Below are 26,752 nucleotides of genomic sequence, written 5' to 3' on the forward strand. Positions count from 1 at the left end.
ATTGCAGGTGGTTTTATTTCTTGCTCCCCACTCATCTTTGTATCTATATTGCACTAAAAATGTCGGCACAACAGTGCAGATGTCGAGGGTGTACGATGTGTCTCCTGTTTGGAAATAAACGTGTTCCATTCACTCACGGGAAATATTGTCCGACATCAGTAATGCCCACTACTCTTCGTCCTGAAGCTTGCATTCAGCACTGCACGATTCCGTCTCTGATTTCTTTTTCCGGAAGCGTGAATTTACGTTAAGCGATACACAGTAGTACTGATAGGTTTACTGATGATTTGCTCGACGTGTACCTCGTGTGAGGGTTCATCGGGTGCAGTGAAGTAGCGGCGTAGCCACACTGTTGAGCTGCTCTTGCAGCGAAGGCCACCGCGAAGTGTACATGTGTCATCTGAGGGAATTACAATCAACTGAACACCCTTAGCTGCTTACAGGCGTTGACATACGTCAACGGGTACAGATGAAAATGTGTGCCCCGACCGGGACTCGAACCCGGGATCTCCTGCTTACATGGCAGACGCTCTATCCATCTGAGCCACCGAGGACACAGAGGATAGCGCCACTGCAGGGATTTATCTATATATGGTTAAGGCTCACCGGCCACTTGACCATCTTCTTCTTCTGTGCGAATGCACAAACAGTGCCCGAACTCTTACGGAAAGCGGCAACGCGCCGCGAGTAATGAGTGTAATGGGCGGGGGCACTACGAATGTAGTGCGGGACAATACGTTGAGAATGTGGGTTTCGCGGGAGACGTGCCAGAGATAAGTCCCTGCAGTCGCACTATCCTCTGTGTCCTCGGTGGCCAAGATGGATAGAGCGTCTGCCATGTAAGCAGGAGATCCCGGGTTCGAGTCCCGGTCGGGGCACACATTTTCATCTGTCCCCGTTGACCTATGTCAACGCCTGTAAGCAGCTAAGGGTGTTCAGTTGATTGTAATTTCATTCTAACGAGCTGCATGGTTACCATCTTAGTAAATATATCATCTGAGGGATGTTGCGTTAATCTGCGTTTTGAGGTATACGTTTTGGTGATGGCTTATTAGAGGCCTTTTCACTGTTGCGAGACTGTTTTGACGGGAACAATGCTCATCGTGGGTGACAAACCGTTACAGCTCTTTATAACGAACCATAGAGCCTGTGGGGTACCTTATACTAACATACCCAGAAAATTCTCTTGAACAACCTCTTAAATTTAGTTGATGAGGTTCCTGTTCACCCTGGTCATGGCTGGAGAAACTCAGTAGTTTTTACCGTGAAAAATATCATCTGCAAAGTGCAAGCAATAATTATGGAAAAAGATGATACCGAAGAGGCAGATATTTGTAGAGAGAGAACCCATCTTTGAACTATTGAGATAATGCGCCTACTGCCATAGTGACGAGGGTGGTGGTGATTGTTAAAATAATCCCCCATTAGGACTTTTACTTATAAAATAGTTGTGTGGGGTGCCCATCTGTAACGGCGGGAGGCGCGGCGGCAGTTTGGGCAGCCGTTTGTGAGCGCAGGTAGTGTGTGTGTGTGTGTGTGTGTGTGTGTGTGTGTGTGTGTGTGGCGTCCTCCGTCCAGGTAGCTGGTAGGGGGTAGGGATAGGGCAGGGGTGCATTGTGCCGGCATTGTGCGCGTCCCCCCGGCAGCTGGGCTGCAGAATGGAGCGGTTTCCCTCTCCCTGAGCAACAGCTGCACCTTGGCCGCGCGAGTACATTGTGAGCTCCGGCCGAGCCGCCTCGTATCGCGTGTGATGCACGCTGGTCTGGTATGGCAAAGCTCGCTGCCATCCTCCGTGAGTCCAGTTTCCTCTCGTTTGTTCACGTGTGCTGCACCGAATCTTCTCTGGAGTTGCTTCGTCAGCATCGAGAACAAGAGAGAGAACGGGGCGCAGGCGGGGTAAGTGGCTGCAGTAAACAACTGTTGCTCTGGGAACGTCCTGTGTTGCACCACATGTTTTAAAACAAGCGTTCCGCACGGTTCTTTCGTGGTTGATGGGCAGCTGATCTTTTTCAGATACAGTTGTCCATGTTTCATCGTCCCCAGGTCGTAGCAGAAGTGCACTCATTTCCGCATATTTGAAAATATGTCTGTAGTCGCTATGCTGGGGAGCGTAGAATAACTTTTGTATAATTACTTCCTTTTCTTGAACGTTTTACTGCCACATTTGGACATGGGTGGAACCTTTCGCAACGTTTAAATATCCATCCTTGAACGTGACGATATTGCGGCTTTAAGACTGCATAATCTGTTGATGTAGGATGTAATATAGATTCGTGTGTGATAGTATGTCTCCCCCTCGAAAACGTGAATGACGACACAGTGGTCTGTCTACGTTCGCTCAGTGTTTAACTTATTTGTAAATAAGGAACTCAGGAGAGATCTGTTACGTAATAGACTAATGTCCGAAGAGTGTTTCGCGCCATCGTGTATACATTTGTTGTCAGTCCGAAAACTAGTTGGATGGATGCCCTGTTCGACTCTGAATAACTACTTCAACCTACACCCATCTGAACGTACACAGTGTGTATGTCGTACGTCACCTATAGAAAATGCAGGGGATAGTGCACTACCTAACTCCTACACGTAAATTTTCCCGGTACTTAGTGCTTGACAAGCGTATCTGATATAAGCAGTAGTCGGAATGAAATTCATTCTCTCCCTCTCCGAAAAAGCTTGGCGCTGCTGAAGATACACCTTAGTATTCAGACACCTACGCCGGACGTTACACGACAATTTGAACTCCGAAGCTGTGAGCTGTTAACGTACTACAGCCGACATTACTGTTGCCTGTGTCCGTTATCTTCCTGCTCGTGCTGCTACTTCGCGCCAACCCCTCGGTCGCGCGACCTTCCGTAGCCATCATTACCCATTTTTAGACATGGTCTCAGCATTAGCTGCACTCTGTGCCTTACTCCATGTATAATAATTTACATAAAAGTACATTGCGTCATACGTCGTTCATTACATCCAAGTTACATTAAATAATAAACGATTGAGGTCGGTTGTTTCCGCCCTCAGATTATCACACGTCAGCAACGACTGATAAATAAAATTTCAGGCGTAAGTTTGGGAGGCAAGTACGGAACAATTGAGCGGCCCAATGCGTATTCAGAAGCTAATCTCGTACTTAGGTCTGCATTGTGAGCGCAGGTAGGCGAAAACCAGTGCGCTGTGCTGCGTGCACAATGCGCACCCCCCCCCCCCCTCCCCCTCCATCCCCACAGCGCCATCCTCGTTTTTCCCATGGTGCGCGGGATGAATGACATTCTGAACAATTCAATATAATGCTTACAACGTTTTCGTTACGGATGTATCAAGGAAAATGTTTCTTGACTCGTCTTGAAACGTGTTTTCTCGAAATTATAAGTGTTTCCTTGAGGGAAATGTTAACGTTGTTTCTGTTTGTATGTTGATGCACGAATCGACACATTGAAAATCCTCTCCCAACGAAAGTAAAAGTTATGAGCATAATTCGCTTCTGCTGTCTGGATTTCATTCGTGACACAGTTAACATTATTTTCGGATGGACGAGCTTAAAAAACTTCGACAGCTGTGGAGCATGCTTTCCACCTTTGTGTTGATGGGTACCACGTGCTTGAAGTTACGCTTAGAAGACCAAATTTCTTAAAGGGTTGCGAGAAAGTGCAAGAGCAGCCACCACTAAACCTTTTGCCAGGTAGAATGAGATTGATGGCGAGGGGAGGTATCAGTTTCTCTAGGCTTCGGAATTCTGCATTTTATCATCAGCGTTTGGCTTACTTTACTTTCGGTCCTCAACAATCACATATTCCACCAACAGCATTTTTCGGAATATAACAACCATCCGTAAGTTCACGCTCTGTAGCCAGCAGTAGCTTTTTTCCAATTAAAGTATCAACTTGCATGTTGGGAGCCATGCAGAAGCGTCACATCCACCACGACATAATGCATCAACAGGGCAGATGACGTCAGTGTTTATAAATCCTTCTGCCAGTATATCGCTTGAACCTGATTCATTGCTTTGCCGACCATGAAAATCTACGAACGCAGTCACGCAAAAGTACCCGTAATCGTCTTCTGCATGGAGTTTCTGTTGCCTTAGCGTCTACACATTAGTGGCATTGCCTGTGAATGGAGTGGAAAAAGATAAATTACTCGCATGTTCTGATACGAACTGGCGAATTCTAAGTTCGGGAAACGTTTGGCATTAAGCCCTTGCTTAAGCCAAGCACAAATCTTGTCCACACTATACAGCCTGGTTTCATTTTTAATTTTTCACCTCTAATTTGCTGAATGCTGGGATAGTTTCACACCGTCAACTCAAATGCACACCATTGGAAAAACGTACAGATGCAGAACAAGGCTAACAAATTTTTGGGCATAGCACAACTTGCAAAGTTTGAGCAGCTGTCAGTAGGGTATTCGGTCATTAAAACCCCGCGGATGTCACGCGAAAACCGACCGAGGTGGCGCAGTGGTTAGCACACTGGACTCGCATTCGGGAGGACGACGGTTCAATCCCGTCTCCAACCATCCTGATTTAGGATTTCCGTGATTTCCCTAAATCGTTTCAGGCAAATGCCGGGATGGTTCCTTTGAAAAGGCACGGCCGATTTCCTTCCCAATCCTTCCCTAACCCGAGCTTGGGCTCCGTCTCTAATAACCTCGTTGTCGACGGGACGTTAAACACTAACCACCTACCCGATGTCACGCGAAATCTCTAGGAACACGGTTTTCGCACATTTAACAGAAGAACTACCAGCAGTATTAGTAACTGCAACACCTTATAAACTCGACTACTAATCCGAGGAGTAATGTTAATATATTCAAGGTCGTTGGTGAAAGCAGCTGGGATAGGCGAAGAGTGTGTGCCAAGTACATCGGAACACGGGGTTCATGTAGCAGCTGTAACCTATTGGTCTGTTTCCTGAAAGCTGTTGGTGGATGCCGTCGGAATATGTCGCGAATCTTTGTGAACATTGAACTGGGTGAGAGCTTTTTCGTCATTTTACGGTAAACGCACATTCATCACCTCCACACAGTTCTGTTTGTGCTGTCAACGTGTCATTAAAAACCAGAGGAAAAACTAGAAACTCATCGTCAGGTGATTTTTGTGTAGGAAAGTTCGCATTTTATTTTCTTGTTTAGTTGGACAAATTTGTTATTGAATTGATCTGTTCTGTAGATCATAACATGAGCAAAAACAGCTGCTTCTTTCTCTCTCTACCCAGACGTTTCGGCGATGATTCATCGTCAGTGGGTTTTCCTTTATTTTACTTAACAGTAGACTTGGTTGTTCACGTTGCTGCCTTCTATAGTATGGATGGCATTTTAATAGATTTCCATTTGCAGTTTTGTTGGTCGTGTTTATGCTTTTCACGTTGTCACAACTACATAAACGGTGTGACAATAACCGTTGTTTCATTATTTTACGAATATTAGATCTATGTATAGTATTTGGTATATAGTTCAGTTTGTGGCAAACATGAAAAGCAAAGGTGTTGAATGGAACACAGGGAAAACCGTTGATGATGGTGTAACATGTATTGGTAACGAAAGAGGGCATTATAACAAAGAAATTATGTGAAGTAGAAATATCGAACGTTAATCGGATTGAAGTGTTGGAGAAAAATCAGTCTGAAGAGGCAAAGAAAACAATTACTGAGAAAAGAGATTATCTGTGCTATGTTCTGAAAATAGTTCCAGAGAACCATATGGAGCAAGTCATTCGTCGTGAATTTTCAAACGACGATTCTCTCAGTAAAGTAAAAGCTAGAAATGGTTTCGTGAGAAGTAGTTTGTTGAAACTGTCGTCAGTTCTGTTTTTTAACGACCTTGGTTACCTCATAGTGTATTGGGGAGGGGTGGCGGGGAGGAAGGCGTGGTATAGTAAAACTGCTTCAGTTCCTGGCTGGCGAACTGTCAAGAGACGATAATTTAGCTTGGCTTTGCCTGCAGTATAACTGCTTTCGTCATTTCTCCACCTTGGCACTAGAAGTATTTCTGCGCGGGCCTGCACCAGAAACGGACGTGTACACAGCGTAGAATGGAGCATTGTGCGTCCGTGAGATTTCCGCTGCGTCTCAACTGTGGGAAGTGGCTTTATACTGTCCCGGGGCTAGTCACGTCACGTTGCGGGCGCGTTCACCAGCAGCGACGACTAGAAGTTATATTTCTTCAAATCTGAAGTTGTGAGTTAAGGTTTGGGTTTAGAGGACATAAGTGATATACTTAAATTTTGTAATTGACATCTTTTACGTTTTACAGATAGTACTGTTGTTGAGGCTATTATATTCAATAAACGTCTGATTCAAATTTGCGACAGTGTCCAGAATGTCCAACATCCTGGCGTCCTTTCAGACGATTTAGCGAACTAAAGGACAGTCAGATTACAAGACTGCAGTTTCTTGCCACCTCTGTCACAGAATATTAGGAAAAAAGTGAATAGTTACTCCCGGACATGTTTTGGAGCAGGATCCAAAGAGTTCAGAACAGTTTAGACAACGTGATCCTCTTCGTCTCCCATACTTTCGTTTCGTCGTATCTTAATAGACCAGTTGGAGCCAGTGGTGACTGACAGGAATAGCAAATCCGATATTGGTCAACGCTGCAATGCAACTTAATATGGGCATGTAAAGGCTACTAAAACCAGTTAGACGTTTTTGCTTAGTCTCTTAACTTGCAGTAGGTTCAATGCTCCGCCATGGACAAGGTAGATTAAGTGACTTTAGTCTTAAGAAACGTTCTCGCGCATTACATCACGTATCCCTTTACCCCTCCCCATTTCCCCATGTTGGGGGTAGAGGGGGTGTGGGTCGTAATGAATACTATTAATTAAATCTACGTCCGTCGCTCTTGCTTTATGGTTTTCCTCGTTATTGCAAATAATTTCTGGCGAATGCTGGGACGGTTCCCAACCACAGCAGTTTTCTTTCTTCCCCTATACGAGGTTTTTGTTGGCTCCTAATCGATATAAATACTAAGTTTCCTGCAGCGAGTAATTCTGCGAGAACAACTTAGTTTTGGCAGTCATATTAACTCGTTTATCTATGGAAACAATGGCGTCGGCCCTCTTCCATTTCTGTTGCTCCCTTAAGAAGCTAGAACAGCGGTAGCTGTCGGCTAATCGTCTTCTGGACACTGTGCACTGTACGCATTGTTTTTTGGGCTGCTCGTTCCGTTTCCCTGTTGCCCTTGAAATATATTTCGGTACTCGCTGGTGACCTTGTTTCCGCTGCAGACGCGTGGGACGGCGTAGTCGGGTAGCAGTGCGTTGAAGAATTAATCACAGCGTGCTAACAACTGTCCTTACAGTGATAACATTTTATTTTTATTCGTTACGTTTCGCGAACAAAACATGCATTACACCGGACATCTTTGGTTCGCACTCACTGCTAATAACTTCGTTTACTACAGCTTTTCTTGTGGTGTTTTTTACTGCCACATTCCATCCTTATACCGGTGAAGTACCAATTCAGTTAAAAATCACCATCTCTTGAGACATTGTGAGGAAGTAATATGTTGTAAACATTTTTGTATGTCTGTCTCACATCTTTTCAGAGTAAAGTCTCGACTGGCATACACACATCAGGGAAATTCCTCTAGCGCATTGCATAGCCCAGTATATATACAGTATCTGGTCAGAAGATTCCGGACACCCCTATGTAACACAAAATAGACCACGAGATGTCACGAGTGGCGGACCTGCCAGCATAAAAGGAAGCGGGGACTATTGTTTTGTCCGTAGAGAAGCAGCAAGAGCAGAAGAAGTCTATCAGGAGAGCACAGTAACTTAGAGTGTGGACTAGTCATCCGATGTCACCCTAGTAACAAACCGTCGGGGGCGTTTCGACCGTTCCAAAACTAAGTCGTCTGCTGGTGATGTGATTGTCAAATGGAATAGCGAAGGAACAACCACGACTAAATCAAGACGTGGTGGACCATAGGTTCTGGAGAGGGACCGTAGAGCATTTCAGAGGGTGATTGCAAAAAAAAATCGCATTAATTCAGCTGAAGGAATGACACGAGTGCTACCAGCAGTGCAGCTTGCACGGAGACTGCGCGTAGGAATTTCAAAAGATGGAGTCCAATGACTGAGCCACACATTTCTGTAGTCACTCTAAAGCGACGCTTGAGGGGATGTAAAGAGTGACGCCACTGGACAGTGGATGACTGTTGGAAACGAGTAATATGGAGTGACGAATCACGCTAGACCATGTGGCAATCTGACGAAAAGGTTGAGATTTGGCGAATGCCTGGAGATCGTTGTTTGCCATCTTGCGAAGTGCCAACAGTGAATTACGCAGAAGGTGGTGGTACAGTGCGACGATGCTCTCGTGATAAGGTTGTGGTCCCGTTACTGCGCTTAAGACGACGCTAATATGAACACATTTTACAGCAATGTGCATTCCATACAGTAGAAGGAACTGTTTGGGAACGATGATAGTATCAGTATGACAACGCGCACTGCCATGAAGTAGCATCCGTGAGGTAATGGTCTGTGAACAGTAACGTTACTGAAATGTACTGACATGCCCAGTGTCCCGAACGGAACCCAGTAGAACACTTTTGGTCGAGTTGGAACTCTACGTCCGCCAGGCGTCCATCCAGCTTTCCCTGGTTTCGAATCTTGAGGAAGAATGAGAGTACAAATCGTCATAAATGCAAAAGATGGACACATCCCACATTAACGTCCCCTAGTAGATGTCCAGATAACTTTTGATCACATTGTTTAGCTATTACGTAAATTTACACATAAAATAGTAATTTTAGTAAACAGCTGTTTGACTGAGGAATCTTCCGATCATAATTTAGTCGTGAATATCCTACAGCAACTGTCGTGCAAGTGTGGGCTACAAACATGCATTGTCAGTATTTTTCCCGCTGAGCAAATAAACCAGTGACGGCCGCGAGAGAAAATCTGCTGTTTGTGACCGTAATCGCCGTGTTCGGGACAACTACGAATGCTGTCAGTAATGACACCGATACGCATAGTAGCCAAAAAACACGGTTATGTAGTGTGACAGGGTATTTTTAATGTATCACGTAATAGCTTTCTTCTTTTCCGTGACACAAGAAGTGGGTGTTGTGTTAGGCAAATCATATCTTCGTTGTCATAGTGTCTATTAATATATTCAGAACTAAATAACGGATCTCTTTTTATATTTGTAAAGAATGTATTAAATTCTCTGTTGAAAGCTGATATTTCAATTTTCTAATTGTGATTCCGTGAGATGTACTACATCATTCTTACAAGGAAGACTCATCATCGCACCCCACCCCCTTCATACTTAGCGGTAAAATGGTCTAGTGGACAGCCCGTCATAAACTGAACACACATCAAGCATCAAAGAAGAAGGTGTACTGAACTGTGAAAAAGAGGGAAAACCGGAACAGGAAACCGTCCGCGTGCAAGATGTGCAATATCGAGGGAATTTGTATAGCCGATGGGTCATGGTCAGGTGGCCATGGTGTTGGACTGCGAAGAGGGAGATCCGTGTTCAGATCTTCCTCGTACCCCGTTTTTTCACAAAATTATGAACTGTCCGTTCGGTTAGTGACGTGTCTGTTCTCTGTATTTAAATTTGTGTCTATATCGTGGTGTGTGTGACGTTCGTTTGCAACCGCAAGGTGTAAGGAAGGGGCCTCCCGACGTACGACGCTGCACAAGTACCACATGTTGTGACTCCTGCGTTCCATTTTGGTAATCTTGTCCCTTCAATTCCTTGGTTGTAACACAGTTCACAACAGATCATTTGTTGTTTTCATTTCTGTGAGAGGCCTATGCGACATCTCTCCTGCTTTCGCAGTTCATCGCATTTACTTGTGACGGTAACATTTTATTACTGCATGACTCGTCATACTCAGTGTATGGTATGACAATTGGCAATACTACAGAAGAACAGACACGTCAATAACGGACTGAAAATTCATAATTTCGTCAAAAAGAAGGGGGCACCAGGGAGATTCGAACACGATCTCCCGCTTGAAGTTCTCTCGAAATTGCACGTTTTGAGCTTGGATCGTCCACTGTTTCTATTTTGCTTTTTTCGCAGTTCAGTACACCTTCTTCCTGTTTTCATGCTTGATATGTATTCGGTTTTTGACGAGCTTTACTAATACATTACGCCGTTTTACCACTAAATATGAGGGGGGTGGGGGGTGCGATGGGGAGTCTCCATGTTGGTGTTTTCGTCACTTCAGTCTTCATTACTTACTTGTTAAGTACAACTATTCAATGACTCTCCGAGCTGCCTTTTTGGTATACGCGCGATATATCCTGTCATTCAGTTTTGCCCCAGCTCCTTCGCACATTCAGCGTAAGACAGTGAATACGCTTTGTTTAGAAATGTGTTTCAAATTAACTACCGGCCGTGTATATTTAGTTTTTATAAAGTTCGCTTAAATCGCTGGAGGTGAATATCCGGATAGCACGTTTGGGTAAGCCACAGCCGATTTCCCTCCAAATCCTTCTGTAATCCGACTTTGTGTCGCTTGTCTAGTGCTGTCCTCGACGGTGCGTTTAACTCTACAGTGAACTTACTTCATCAACGTTCATATTCCCACCCGTTGTGACTCCCAAGTTATTTGTAAGACATGACTGACGGTAGTTATTATCCACAAACCGTTTAGTCAAAAGCTGCTACTTTCACATTCGGCAAGGTCACGATTGTAAAATTTTGTTCATGTGCAAATACGTGCCAGTCAGTGCACCAGTCTGTTGTGTTCATATGATTCATTAATATCGTTATTTTTATCCAATTACACGTTTATAGTCAAACGTCATATCAGCAAAAAGTCAGAGAAGTAAACCACTTACTTGTCGGCAGACATGCCGTCACAGTTTGTTAGTGTTTCGGCTGATGTCTTAATTATTGACCTTCAGTTTCCTGGTGAACAAGTAGAGCATAGTTCTAAGAGACAGGTAGTCCTGGATACTCATGAGACCACAGTATGCCCTCCATCTATCTTTCATGTGCAGCCTATGACTTAAGACTTTGCGTAACCGAAAATTCCCCATCTTACTGTCAGCGACAAATCCATTAAGTAAAACATCAATTTCGGAAGTAACGAAATGAAAAAATAATTTCCTCCTGTTTCATTTTCCAACGTTGGGAAGAGTGGGACATACAGGATTATTGGTGAGCACCTCTGGAGTTTAAGAAAAACTGCAAGGCACACACACACACACACACACACACACACACACACACACACACACACACACACACCAATATTTAGAGCATCTCTCAAATTTTTTAACTAGCGGTACAGGTGCTCAGTATGGTCACCGTTTGTGACATGGTGATAAACCCGCCGCGGAGCACTTACGTCACAACGGTAGTGAAAGGGTAAATTAGGCGTGATTCTATTGGGAATGGTATGCACGTTGCTTCATCTGAACTTTGAGTCGACTTGCTTGGTCCCTTACAGGAATACAGCTTAAAAATTGCAACATCTCATTTCTCTTACTTGGGAATCAAATGCCAGACACTGTGATGTTGCACTTACCCAAAACCCCCCATCCACACTGCCCTCAAGGCTTCAGCATTCGCTTGTTGGGTAGGGGCTTGGCGATCACTGGTTCCTGAACTGGGGATTGGTAACCGCTACAAGTCCTCCGCTACCAGCTCCGGGCATGCCTCAGCGATCACCGTGCGGGGTGGCGGTGGAATGTCGTGTGTTTGGGAGAACGGGGGCCTCGGTTTCACCGCTAGGACCTTGAGAAAGGTAAAATAAATAATCTGCAACCTCAAAATGCGCTCCGTTGTGATGATGTGACTGGCTGTTGAGGTAAGACATTTACTAGCGGTCAATCTTTGGGGCAAAGTCGAAGAAAGTGGCACTTAAACCTTCAGATCTGCGAGCGCTCTCCCTCTCAGATGGGGACTACGCTCTTGAAGATGTGGACTTCCAGTTGGAGGAACCAGAGTGCTGGGAACCGATAAATCACTCAGCTTCGAGGGAGAGAGGCAAGGCCAATCATCACTAATCGATGGCTCCCACAGGGAGTTTTGTGTTTCAGAGGAATTTAAAGGGATACCGATCACATGTGGAAGAATTAAAACTCCGTGTCCAGGAGAAACCGTTATGCATCTGCATACAAAAACTCATTTTAAAATCGACACACCTGCATTACCGCCTCCACAGGAAGGGCGATATTACTGGAGACAGGGCTGAAAGTGGAGTGACTGTTTCCATTGATAAGATTTCAGTCCACTCCTGTCCCTCTTACCATAGCCATACAATCAGTTGCTGTGAAAGTCAGAGCACCATTTAACACCACACTGTGCTCTTTATATCTTCCACCTCATGATGCTTTGGATGCACACACACTTACAGAATTCATCGAGGCACTGCCAAGTCAGCTCCTCCTTGTGGGGGACTTCTGTGCACACATTGTTGTGAGGCTCGGCTACCACTTAGTCCAGGAGCCGAATGATCTAGCAACTTGTCCATTCTAAGAGTATCTGCCTTCTGAACTCGGGTCAGATGACACACTTTTCCACAGCTACAGGGTCTTTTTCAGCCATTGACTTTTGGTTTTGCTCCCCCAACTACTGCACACTCAGTTCAATGGGAAGTAGCTATATATTTACATCATATAATTCGTTTATCATAAGAATAAACCTGATGTAAACATTGCACTATGTATTCTTCCGCGTTTGCTGGAACCTCATTGGATTTCTGTTTCACGTGGGACTGCAGCCAGACTGTCTCGAGTACTGTCAAGTACGATGATAAGGGTATGTTTTGTGCTGTACGTCACGGGCACATCGACTTAACGATAATACGGGACAACAGCTATACCGGCGCATTTAACTTGGACAGCACTGGCCGTTCAGCTGGTACAGATAGCGTGCAGTGACGTGGCGAGCTGCAGTTCACACGTAAAAAGAGACGAGCAGAGGAGCAATACAGCTTCGAATGTCATTTAATTTTTAAGCAGGATGAAATAATATACTGCAATTCCCCCGCAATACGCTCCTTTGACGGCTAGACGAAACCACAACACGTTATCGTTTTTAGCTAACGTAGCATTGTAATTAAAAACAAGAATGATGAAAATTCCTGATTAAACCGCAGGGTAATTTTTTTGTATAAGCTGTGTGTAACGTGAGAGACTATTGAAGGATTTCACTGTATAGTTAAATATTGAAGCCAATGAAGATATTACTTCCAGTCAGTCGTCTGGTAATCTCTTACCTCCTTCCTTATCCGAATCTGAGAAATACATTTCGAATCTGAGAAATACATGTCAGCTCTGGAAGTGTCAGCTTCTACGTTGATAACGAGTCTCTTAACAACAGAATCTACGAAGCCAACCAGGTGGAGAATTTTCTCTTTTATGACGAGCCGTTCTATATCCCGTCAACGTTCGGCAGTGACTTAAAAAGCAGCGTGCGTTAGTTCCAGTACGTCTGACAGTTTAACAGTCTTGTTACTTCTCGGGCCAAACCCCGCAGCTTGACTCCAGATCAGTTCTGTTGGATTCATATTGTAATGGTACAGTAGAAAATGTAAAACTGCAGCGTTTGTATGATGTGCTCGATGCTGTGAAAATTATTGTTTTTCATGTTTCTATGATACTTATCTACCTCGGTGGCATAAAACGATGGACATGGTTGAAATAAAGAGGATTTGGGTTTTCATATTTGCCATAAAAATTAAATTACGCATTCTTAATTTAAACAGCTTTTATGAACAGTCTTTCATAAAACATCGATAATTAAGAATTTGTATTTTAAATGGAAACAAGAATTTCGCGTCCAATATGTAATTACAAACAAGAAGACGTGCATTATTCGTAAAAAATTGAGTTTTAAAATTACGAGATGTATGTATCTCAAATTGAACGGGAAAAAAAAGATACTGGGGAGATCTGAACCATCGCACGAAGAACCGCATTTTCTTCACATTCATTTATGCAACAGACCGCGCTACACGCTCAATCCGGGGTTTTTGCATCAGCTGCGTTATATACAACGCTGGGAAAACTTCAAAGCCGATTATCTCCGTAGATTTATGAAAAACATTAAGCGTCAAGCCCACGGACGCCTGCCGAGATGGGCTTTAAAAAAGGCGGACTGGGAAACTTCCACCTCTGCGGTCACCGTTGAATCTCACCCACACGGGAACATCGATGCGATGGTTGAGCAGGTGACAACAACATCATATCCTTGCCACATTATACGAGTAGGGTCTCTGAGGCTCACTTCGGATCTTTATCGAGAATTTCCTGTCGCTTTGTACTTTCCGTGTCAAAGTTGGTGCCTCCCATAGTAAACACACACCCCCGCCCCCCCTATATCCAGGAGAGTTGGGTCCCGCAGCGCTCTGTATTGATTCTCTCTCTTTTTAGTGACCATTAATGGTCTAGCAGCAGCTTTAGGGCAGTCCGTCTCACCTTCTCTGTATGCAGACGACTTCTGCATTTCATACTGCTCCACCAGTACTGGCGTTGCGGAGCGGTGCCTACAGGGAGCCATTCACAAGGCGCAGCCATGGTCTCTAGCCTACGGTTTTCAGTTTTCGGCCGCAAAGTCGTGTGTTATCCACTTTTGTCGGCGTCTTACCGGTCATCCAGGACCAGAACTTTACCTTAATGACGATCAACTCACTGTAGTGGACACACATCGATTCTTAGGACTGGTTTTCGGCGTCTGATTGACTTAGCTACCTCACATACGAAAGCTTAAGCGGAAGTACTGGCAGCACCTTAATACCCTCCGTTGCCTGAGCAACACCAACTGGGATGCAGATCGCTCTACGCTGCTGCAGCTCTACAGAGCCTTTGCTCAATCCCGCCTTGACTATAGGAGTGTGGTTTATGGTTCGGCAGCGCCCTCAGCGTTGCGTTTACTCGACCCAATGCACCACCTGTGGCGTTCGCCTAGCGACAGGAGCTTTTAGGACGAGTCCCGGTGACAAGCGTCCTTGTGAAAGCTGGAGTGCCTCCATTGCAGGTTAGGCGTGTGGAACTGCTGGCCAGTTACGTAGCACATGTTCGTAGTACTCCTGCGCATCTGAATCACCGTCTCCTTTTCCCACCCACAGCGGTTCATCTCTCACATCGGCGGCCCAGGTCAGCGCTTCCAATTGCAGTTCGTGTCCGATCCCTTCTGTCTGGAGTCCTTGCCTTTACCACCTCTATTTGAGGTCCATTCACGTACACTTCCATGGTGTACACCTAGGCCGCAGCTTCGCCTAGACCTTTCACGTGGCCCTAAGGACTCAGTTAACCCCGCGGCTCTCCGCTGCCACTTCCTCTCGACTCTTGACACGTACCGAGGCCACGAAGTGGCTTATACCGACGGCTCGATGCTTTATGCTCACGTCGGCTTCGCGTATGTCCATGGAGGACGTATTTAACAGCATTCCTTGCCCGATGGCTGCAATGTTTACACTGCCGAGCTGGTGGCTATATCTCGTGCTCTTGAGCACATCCATTCATGCCCCGAGGAATCGTTTCTTCTGTGTACTGACTCCTTGAGCAGCCTACAAGCTACCCTCGCCATCCTTTGGTGGCGTCCATCCAGGAGTCTGTGTCCTGGACCGGTCCCGTCGTTCAGTGGTGTTTGTGTGGACACCAGGACACGTCGGCATCCCAGGCAACGAAATTGCCGACAGGCTGACCAAACAGGCTACGCGGAAACCTCTTCTGGAGATGGGGATCTCTGAACCTGACCTGCGCTTTGACTTACCCCGGAGGGTTTTTCGGCTTTGGGAGACGGAATGGCATAACAGTACGCACAACACACTGCGTGTCATTAAGGAGACTACGAACGTGTGGAAGTCTTCCATGCGGGCCTCTCGCTGGGAATCAGTTGTCCTCTGTCTGCTCCGCATTGGCCATGCTTGGGCGACCCACGGTTACCTTTTGCGCCGTGAAGACCCGCCTCAGTGTCTGTGCGGCGCCCGGTTGACAGTGGCCCATATTCTGATGCACTGTCTCACTTTGACTGCCCAGCGACGAAATCTTGGGTTACCGGACTCGTTGCCGCTCTTTTTATCTGACAACTCCACGTTGGCTGATTTAATTTTACGTTTTATTCGTGAGGGTGGGTTTGATCTAAGTTTTAGTGCATATCCGTTGTCCTTCTGTGGGTTTTGGTTACCAGGCTGCACATAAGACATAGCCCTTTAACACATGGCTTCCTCCTCCGACGAAAGGATCCACTACTCTGTGAGGTCTGTGGTGTGCCACTTTCAGTTCAACATATTTTGGCAAAGTGTCTTATATACTGATATTAGGGCAGCCCGCAGTCTCGATAGAGATCTGCCGACCATCCTCGCCGATACAAATTCCAGTGTTACAAGAGTGGTGAAATTTTGTGAACTTTCATCCCGAAGTTGATGGGGAAGGAAGACAGATTTTAATGGGTTATCAGCTGCTCCGCAAGTGGGGACAGCCTTCGTCCCTACCCATGAAACTGGCACGCTGACTTTTCGTTAGGACGCTGATGACTATGATGTTGAGCGCCCTTCACCTTAATAATAATAATAATAATAATAATAATAATACCGATGGACATTATACTTCGTTACTGTTTCGTAAATATTTTACGTACGTTTTGTAAAAAGTGTAAGCGTTAGTAGTTAATGTTGGCTCGCTCTTTCTGAATCGGGGAGGGGAGGGGGGAGAACGGTATTCATGTCGGTGCTATTACATCTGCCCTCCGCAAGTCCACAAGGAATCTTACAGATCGTGGCGGAAAGCAACTTTTCCCCAGGCTCTGTTTTCGACCTGAAGCATATGAGCGATGTAGCGTAGCGATAAGACACTGGACGCGAATTGGAGTGAAGGGCAGTGCCAATTTCTGGGATGCTTTCTTTAAAAGCGACGCGTCCAATCTTCCCTAGCATTCTGCAGTCCGAACTTGTACATCTATAGTCAGCAAGCTGGCGGAGACTACTTTGTGTTCCATTGCAGTTTCACTCCCGCACTCCCCTTTTTGCCTGTTCTTTTCGCGAATGGTGTACGGAGAGGAAGACTGTGAATCCTCCATACGACGTGGAATATCTCTGATTGTACTTCTGTCGTCGTTTCGCAAGATGTACAGCATTTCACCATCAAGAGTCACCAGGGGCATTTTGTCTGGTGTTTATGGAGTGTGCAGCTGGAGGCAGCGCAAACAAATGCTGCTCATCTCGTCTTTCATACGAAGCCGTTTCGACACAGAGCGTCGGTTTGTTTCCCATTACAAACGAGATGTTTTCTAAAGCGGAACTTTGCGTGCCCATTCGATACAGCGCTCCCAAATTACTGCGATATTAGTTTTTTTTTTTCGATGTGTATTATCAGGAACATTAAAACTAGGTGAATAAGCAGCAGTAGCCTGTTGCACCGGCCCGCCCTGGTTGCTACCGCTATGCAGCGGCGCTGCTCAGTCGCTGCTGGACTAATGTTTATTCTCCGTGTTTTACTGTCCCTGTGAATACAAATATACAAAATGAATACTACACTAATATGGAACCACTGTATCGAATTGGCCCGTAAAATTCCACTTCAAGAAGCATGTTTTTTGTAGTGAGAAGCACCGACGCTTCCGCCGATGCTGAGCGTCGCGTGAAAGCTTTGGGCGGACTCCAGCTGCACATTGCAAAAACGAAACTGCAAGTACCTGCCGAAACACCAGAGAAAACTTGCCTCACGACTTCAACGAGGGACACCCTGTATATAGGAGGAAGCGATCTGCTGGTTGACTCTTCCAAGAATGGACGCTCTCGGAATTTCAACAGAATACTGCAACGTGTTGCTCAGCTCCTTTCTAGTAGCGTCTGCAACTGGAGCTGGATGACCAGCTCCGTGAGGGTTTTACGCTTAGTAAACGAACTCGTGACAAAACACACTACTCTTCTTTGTATCTCGTCTATTTTCTCTATTAGTCCTATCTGGTGAGGTTTCCATACCGCTCGGATGTAACGAAATATCGGCCGTGCGAGAATTTTGTAAGGTGCCATCCTTCGTGGGTGAATTACGCTTCATGAGGATTGTTCCAGTGAACTGTCTGGCATCTGCCTTCTCTACGATCAGTTTTATTTCGTAGTTCTCCTTAAAGTAGCTACATACACAAACACCCAGATACGTAATATATGTCTTTCTGGTGGTTATTCGGCAATCGTGTAGAGAAATAACGGATCTTTCTCCTATTTATGACCAATAAATCACATTTAAGTCCAGTCTCAACTGCCGCTGCCTGCAGTGAGACTCAATCATCTCGGGAGTCGTCTACATTTTGACACCACTTTCTGCCATTGCGACATCTGTTGAACAGCTTAATCAGCGAGGAGCCTTCTGCTCCGCATCTAATGACCTCATGTTGCGGTGTTGAGTGTGACGGAGGTGCTGTTTGTTGCGTGTTGCAGAGTGAGGCATGCGATGGCCAGTGAGCGCGCCGGCGCCCAGGGTAGCGACCGCAGCCGCCGCAGCAGCAGCAGCGACCGTGGGTAGCGAGGGCGAGAGCTGTGGCGCGCCAGCCATGATGGAGTCGCCGCACCTGTGCCTGCTGTACGTGGCCACGGCCGGCCAGCAGGGGCCCGCGCTCGGCGCCGACGAGGAGGAGGTCGTGCTGCTCGCCTACGTCATGATAGACCTCAGTCTCAACAAGGTGAGTCCTGCGCTTGCTTCAACTTACTTAACGTCGCTTTGACCGCCACCTAATGATGTAATAGAGTGTGAAGTCGCACGTGCAACAGCACACAGGAGTTCAGCCGCCAGTATCGCCCTACTTATATGCTGACGATTTCTACATTTAATTCAGTTCCTACACCATTGTAATTCTGTCAGAGACAGCAAAGGACTTGGAAGAGCAGTTGAACGGAATGGATGGTTTCTTGAAAGGAGGATATAAGATGAACATCAACAAAAGTAAAACGAGGATAATGGAATGTAGTCGAATTAAGTCGGGTTATGCTCAGGAATTAGATTAGGAAATGAGACACTTGAAGTAGTAAAGGAGTTTTGCTATTTAGGGAGCAAAATAACTGATGATGGTCGAAGTAGAGAAGATATAAAATGTAGACTGGCAATGGCAAGGAAAGCGTTTCTGAAGAAGAGAAATTTAACATCGAGTATAGATTTAAGTGTCAGGAAGTCGTTTCTGAAAGTATTTGTATGGAGTGTAGCCATGTATGGAAGTGAAACATGGACGATAAATAGTTTGGACAAGAAGGGAATAGAAGGTTTCGAAAAGTGGTGCTACAGAAGAATGCTGAAGATTAGATGGGTAGATAACATAACTAATGAGGAAGTGTTGAATAGGATAGGGGAGAAGAGAAGTTTGTGGCACAGCTTGACTAGAAGAAGGGATCGGTTGGTAGGACATGTTCTGAGGCGTCAAGGGATCACCAGTTTAGTATTGGAGGGGGAGACCAAGAGACGTATACGTTAAGCAGATTCAGAAGGATGTAGGTTGCAGTAGATACTGGGAGATGAAGAAGCTTGCACAGGATAGAGTAGCATGGAGAGCTGCATCAAACCAGTCTGAGGACTGAAGACCACAACAACCACCACCACCATTGGTGTTACTGAACGCCCACTTCAGGGAGCCATTCGGAATGCGCAGTCACGGGCTCTCGCCCATGGGTTTCATTTTTCTGCCGCCAAGACCTGCACTTCTGTCGGCGAAGGACAGTCCATCCTGACTCTGCACTTTTTCTTGATGGCTACCCACTGCGGGTAGTCGAAACGTATCGCTTTTTAGGACTGGTTTTCGACGCCTGGCTAACATAGCTTTCCCACATTAGTCAGCTTAAAAGTAAAAGTGCTGGCGTCATCTTAACGCCCTCCGCTGCCTGAGCAACACCACGTGGGGAACAGTTCGCTCTACATTGGTGCGGTTCTACAAAGCCCTAGTTCAGTCACGACTTGACTATGTGAGTGTAGCGTATGGTTCGTCAGCACCCTCAGCATTGAAGTTGCTTGATCCTGTGCACCACTCCGGGGTCCGTCTAGCGACGGGCGCTTTTCGAACGAGTCCAGTGACCAGTCTACTAGTGGAGGCTGGAGTCGTTCCATTGCACACCAGGCGGCGCCAACTGCTCGCCCACTATGCAGCGCACGTCCATAGCTCGTCTCAGCATCCAAATTACCGTCTTTTGTTCCCGAACACAGTGGTTCATCTCCCGGAACGGCGGCCTCAGTCAGGAATAACGATCGCTGTACGTGTCCGTTCCCTGTTGTCTGGACTAGAGTCATTTCCTTTACAGCGTTCCGTACGGGTCCATACACATACGACTCCGTGGTGTATGCCTCGGCCGATAGTACGCCTGGACCTTTCGCAATTCCATAAGGACTCCGTTCCTCCTGAAGCGCTCCGTAGTCACTTTTTATCGATCCTTGACGCGTCCCAGGGTTCTGAAGTCATCCATACCGACGGCTCACTGGTTGATAGGCTTTGCCTATGCTCACTCGGCGCATGTCGAACAGCGCTCCTTGCCGGATGGCTGCAGTGTCTTCACAGCCGAGCTGGTGTCCATCTCTCGTGCCCTTGAGCATATTCGTTCCTGCCCAGGTGTCCTACCTGGTCTGCAGTGATTCGTTGAGTGGTTTACGAGCCATTGATCAGTGCTACCCACGCCATCCTCTGGTATCAACTATCCAGGAGTCGGTTTCTGCCCTTGAAGGATCTGGTCGTTCAGTGGTCTTCGAATCCCCGGAAATGAGCTTGTTGACAGGCTGACCAGACAGGCCACTCGTAAGCCGCTTCTGGAGTTGGGGTACCCGAACCTGACCTCCGATCGGTGTTACGCCGCAAAGTTCTCGGGATGCTGAATGGCGCAGCTTAGTTACGCCCAATAAACTCCCCGCCATCAAGGAGCGCACAAATGCGTGGCAGTGTTCCCTGCGGGCTTCTCGCAGGGACTCTGTGGTCCTCTACGGCCTTCGCATTGACCTCACATGGCTGACAAATGGCTATTTTCTCCTGCTTGAGGCCCCACCATGTTGTCGCTGCGGTTCCCGTTTGACAGTCGTCCACCTTTTGGTGGACTGTCCACATCTAGCCGCTCTAAGACGGAATTTTAATCTCCCTGACTCCCTTCCTTCGATTTTAGGAAACGATGCCTCCACTGCTACCTTGATTTTACGTTTTCTACGTACGCTGGTTTTTTTCTTCGGTTTAAGTTTTAATTACTGTGCTTTCTACTCTAGTACTTTTAGGTTAGAGATTTTAATGTGTTGCAGAGTGGCTGGCTCATCCTTTTTTATCCTCGTGATCAGCTAGCCCAAGACATCTGCTCTACTGGTTTAAGCTCTTCTGCCTGTTTTTGTATGTCTGTGCTTTTCTTGTCTTCTGTTGTCCCTCGTGTGTTAAGCTTTTTTTTGACCACGTAGTTTGGTCCCTTTAACAATCAAACCAACCAACCAACCAATCCAGCAGCGAGGACGCGTTACATAGCTCGTAGCACGCGAAGACTACGACTGGGTCGGTCTTCGAAATGTTGTGCGGGCAAATGAACCACCCGACAGCACACCATTAAAATTTACTTTGCTTCTATATATGGAAAAGTAGTTGTGACCGGTTGCTTCGTAGCGTAGCCTGACGATGTCAAGGTGGAAGAAGCTAGTTTTGGAGTAGTGTTACAATGAGTCTGATTATCGAGGAAGACGGTACTCTGTTTGAAACACACAACTTGTTTTTGGCAAGTGCAACGGAAGTGACATTCATTCCGCGACTGAAAACAGCGCTGGAGAAAGGAACAGCGATGCATATTCGTCGTGCTCTCCAAGAGTAGAGAACGCAGAGACGAGTGATGCATTGTCCCGCTGAAGAAAATGAGAATCTAGAACCAATTAAGAATGTCGGATGGTATTTCCAGAAATCTGTGCGGTTTATTCAATGACTCCCACTCAGTACCTCGATGAAATGCAATTTCGGACTGTACGTCACGCTTCAGAACGACGACAGTGAGCCAGTATGAATTTAGCAGATAAGTCCCCATTCAGAGTGACTAGCAATTCTGGGCGCTAGTTGGTTGGGGGGGGGGGGGGCGGAAGATAATCACGTGAAGATATGGTGGGCGTGATGTTATGGCATCATGATCTATTCGAGAGCACCTCATATTAGCAGCATTATAGACCACAGAGGAATCCTGTTAAATTGAGAGGTTCGTTTCTCAACATTTGAGGCTGACTGCAGTACAATTTTACTGCCGCCAACTTATATTTCGCGGAAAGGCCACAAAGATAAGAGATTAGAGCTCGTACAGAGGCGTATAGGCAGTCATTTTTCCCTCGTTCTGTTTGGGAGTGGAACAGGGAGAGATGATGCTAGTTGTGGTACGAGGTACCCTCCGCCACGCACCGTATGGTGGATTGCGGAGTATGGATGTAGATGTAGATACTTCACGATGTAGTGGTTTACCTCATTTGTGTGGGCTGTGATGCCATTCTCAAGAGTGCCTACGCTGCAGAGAGGCAATTAGACATGTTGTGCACGAACTGACTTCTCGATTGTGTCCCCTAAATGTTCGTGGGATTCGTGTCGGCTGATCTGGACGCCCAAATAATTAATTCGAATTGCCCAGAATGTTCTTCATACCAATCGCGAGCAATTTTGGAGCGGTTACATGACGCATTGTATTCCATAAAAATTCCATTGTTGTTCGGGAACATAAAGTCCGTTGCTGGCTGCAAGAGGTCTCCCAGTAGCCGAACGTAGCCATTTCCAGTCGGTGATCGCTTCAGCTGCACCAAAGGACACAGTCCATTCCATGTAAACACAGCCCATACCATTATGGAACGATCACAACCACTACCACCTTGCTCAGCGCCTTGTTGACAACTTCTGTTGCCCATGGTTTCGTGGGGTCTGTGCCACCATCGAACTTTGCCATCACCCCCTACCAACTGAAATCGAGACTCAGCTGATAAGACCACGGTTTTCCAGTCGACATGGTCTCGCGAGCCCAGGAGACGGGGTGCAGGCGACATCGTAGAAATGTCCCATGCGAATAGCTCCAACTACCATTCCGCATTCAAAATCTGTTAATACCCGTCGTGCGACCATAATCACGTGGGACAACTTCCACTTGAATCATGTGAATGCAAATGGTTGCTCCACCAATGCACTGTCATTTTATTCCTTGTGTACGCGATACTACCGCTATCTATATGTTTACATATCGCTATCCCGGGACTTTGTCATCTCAGTGTGGTTCATGGTGACCATCGCCAATCGATGGTCAGTAGCTCCATGAAGAAATTATTACTTGTAAAACTTTAAGAAGAAACATTCATGGGTGAACAACACTATTTGTTTTAGACTTTAATATATCCAACTGCGTTTTTACAATAGTTTTGGCAAAAGTAGGTTTCCAGCTTCCAAATGCTATTAAGACAGGAGCATCAGCAAAAGCTTAGTGCAACTGTTTTGTTTGCGGTATAGGTATACTGTGACTCATCTCCGAGCTAGGTTAGAATGTCTAAACTGTAATAGGCATTCGTGACATAATGAGATTCATTTAGGTACTTGAGTTTACTAAGTTCGCCGTGGGCCAGAACATTGCGATACTTGTTGCTATAGAACATCCTAATAAACAAAGTGGGCGCTAATGGCTATTTTGGCTGTTTGTAATTGTGTACTGAGTCGTAGGGTAATTCCTCACTTAAGGAATAATATTCCACGTCTATGATTAGGAGAATACTGTCGTCAGTAGGGGTTCACTGCTCTGTCGTCACTATTTAAAGAGGTTCATCGTTCTGATCCAGACCATAATATATACACTGCAAAATAACATTACGTCATCGGTTGACGATTCTTTTTCTGCTTGAGTTACTGGATGTGGTGAATGTTCAGTAGCAAGTTCTATTACCTCTGAAATAAAACCATCTCTAAATTGGTGTGCTGTTATTAGTCCGTAGTTCCAGATATAATTTCGACTTGGAAGGTGTCGCTTTTTTAATACTGATATCCTAATGTTTACATAGGGTTCTTGGTGGGTTTCAATCTGAATGGTCACGAATGGACAAAAACTACGTTGACAGGTGAAGCCACAAAGTAATTATTTTTAAGTATTAATTTCTCTGTAACAATGTACCAGAAAACTCAATGCACGTGACTTACTAATTTGGAATCCTCTCAGAATTTAGCCCCCATTAGAGTAGCAGCCAGTGTGTTGTTTGAGTTCTAGCTCAGTGTACTGAAGCATATGATCTTTAATAGTTGTTTCGTAGACGAGAAAACTGAATTTGTGAAGAATAGTTTCGCTCATACACCTCTGAGGAGGGACAGAATCGTCAAATGAGAGGCTCATAAGAAGTTAGTTTAGGAAACACTTGGTAAAGAAGAACGACCTTCAGTGTCGCAAACCTTTCTCCGATGTCGAAACATACAATGCCCAGATGGATGGGCTTGGCATGTGGAGGGGTGGCTACTTATCGCCTGAAGTGAGCGAATCGGACTTCAGTCTCCATGGCGGTGTCTATGTTTTATGTCATTCTACAGTACCGTACAGACGATAAGCGACAGTCCAGTGGCCAGAGAAAAGAAAGAGGCAGACATAAGGATAAATTTAATAACTTCAGTATGTTGTGATACGAAATTCATGGTGATCCTACACTGTGTTCTTTGATGAATATTTCCAAAATATCGTTCACATATCTATATCTTGGCACAGACCACTGTGCCCGACGAACTGTGAAGAAAATGACTTTTCATGAGTTATTGGGAAAGCGAAGCAACAAGCCTGCATAAGATCCAACAAAAAATTTTGATTGAATACACGTAGATACATACAGTTCAATAGATATCCATCCTACATGAGTTCTGCGTGGGATACAGGCGGAAATCAAAGTGAGAATCCATGTAGAAATGTTACGAATTGCGAGATAAAGTGTAATACTACTTATGTGTACGGCCTGTCATTCGATTTAGGGGTGATGAGCTTTATTAAACTGACGGAGGTACAAAGGCCGATCGAATGGCGTTTTCTGCTGGCTGTTAGCTATTCTGTTTTACCGACAAGTTATCGACGTCTGTTGTACTGGCTCTACATTAAGAAAATAATGGACAGTGTGAGATTGGGGGAGGGGGCGGGGGCGGCTGAGCAAGGTGATAAATAAATGTAGAAGGGAACAGCAATCAGCAGACATTTCTGGAGAACTGCAGCCGTTGGTATGGCAGTCGCACGTCAGGGCCATCTGCATGAGAATAGGCGGCGGCGACCGTTGGAGCTGCCGGACGGCCTCGCAAGGTCACGGTCACGTGGACATGGTGGCCCGAGGTCCACATCCTCTACGGTACGCACGCTGTCACTAGACTGTCGGCGAGGTGGCTGATGGAAGTAGCTGAAAAAGTCTTTACCGACGTAGTCTTAGCATACAGCAGTGCATTCAGCGCGTGTCTGGTGTGGTGTTGCGTCCAAATACTGGTTTTATGCTCTCAATGTTACTCTGTGCTGTGCAAGTCTCATCTCTACTTAACTCTCGAAACCTACAGCCATTTGAACCTATGTCCTGTACTCATACCTTGGTCTCGCTTTGCAGTATTTACCCTCTCACGTCGTTCCATTACTGCAGATACTTTGCAGAGGTCACTTGGAACGCTCCGCCAATGACACTTCATGCATTGGAGCTGGTTTTCTCCACTCAAAGCGCACAACCTTATGCCCGAACCGTTCGCCGTTGCCAAACTGCCACAACAATTGGTCACTTCGCCTTTTCCCTGCTTACTTGATGTGTGTGGATCCGTTTCTTTTATTTCGTATTTCGTCACAGATAACAACACGGAAGTCCCCTCTCCTCCCCCTCCCCCACCCCCTCCCCCTCCCCCTCCCCCCCCCCCCCCACACACACACACACATACTCCACGATGCTAATGATACATATACGTATCATACTCAGCGCAGTTAAACACTACTAGATGCTTACGCGATTCAGCGTCGCAAATACAATTATAATCACAATGATCGGCTTGCATGAGATAAGCTTCGCACGACATCACGTGAGATCAAATCTTTGAAAGCTGCTCGGGCGCCAAAGTCACAAATGTAAAAAGTTTATGCAGCATAGTGGCATAGCACAGCGGTTAGGGTATAGACATGTCGTGAAGAAGGTCGTAGGTTTCGAATCTCATCAAATGAAGCGAACATTTTTTGTATTTCCACATCTAATTAAGACTTCCATCATTTTTATTCAGTTAATTGCTTTAAATGTTTTTTCTTCTAATACTTTGCGTGTCGTTTTTAGTAGTGTACTGACTGTTTTGCTTTTCTTCCTATCATCGTTTTTTTCGTTTAGACTCTGCCTGTATTGCGTATAATCTGCAACCAATTGCCAACCAGAACTGCTCGTCGGTTCGTGTAACCAGTGTGAGAATAGTTTCAGATCACCAGTGAACGATAGCTAGAGATTACAGTTTATTTTTTAGCGCTGAAACTGAAGTTCTTGTGTCTTCAGTTTGTTCGTGGGGGTTTCATGGCCGTGAACAAAGCGATCGTTATTTTAGTTCTGCCGCTGATTGTTGATCGCCGTTTTCTGGGGTGCACATCACAAGGTTGTGGTTAGGTTAGGACATGAGTTTTAAATGAAGCTTCACGAAACGCGTCGTATGCCGCAGTTCAGTCATCGGCCACTTTACAGGTGTCAACAGAGCCTCTCGTATTTTCGTTGTACCTCGCGGCGAACCGCTTCCAACTTGGCTCCGCGTTACACATTAACAGCATTTGTGAAGTGACCTGCCGTGTTTGTGCGTATCACGTATAACGGAACGGTAGCCAGCAGCCGATGTGGCAACACTGCAGTGGCAAGTGATACACGTCAACTATCAAG

At 45.9% G+C, this 26,752-nt stretch overlaps 1 protein-coding gene and 1 non-coding gene across 7 annotated transcripts in view; one reads left to right on the forward strand and one right to left on the reverse strand.

Moving 5' to 3' along the window:
- Positions 1–26,752, forward strand: part of LOC126416387 (RNA-binding protein fusilli) — a 489,380-nt gene that overhangs the window by 52,889 nt on the left and 409,739 nt on the right. For all 6 annotated transcript variants that reach the window (XM_050084071.1, XM_050084075.1, XM_050084072.1 and 3 more), the window contains exon 2: positions 18,349–18,590. In XM_050084071.1, coding sequence (XP_049940028.1) covers positions 18,357–18,590 — 234 coding nt within the window. In that variant the 5' untranslated portion in view covers positions 18,349–18,356. The remainder of the gene's footprint in view (positions 1–18,348; positions 18,591–26,752) is intronic.
- Positions 481–554, reverse strand: Trnat-ugu (transfer RNA threonine (anticodon UGU)). The gene has a single exon. It is a non-coding gene; the product is annotated as a tRNA-Thr (tRNA).

Source organism: Schistocerca serialis, chromosome 8 (genome assembly GCF_023864345.2).
Source record: "Schistocerca serialis cubense isolate TAMUIC-IGC-003099 chromosome 8, iqSchSeri2.2, whole genome shotgun sequence".
NCBI classification, from domain to species: domain Eukaryota; kingdom Metazoa; phylum Arthropoda; class Insecta; order Orthoptera; family Acrididae; genus Schistocerca; species Schistocerca serialis.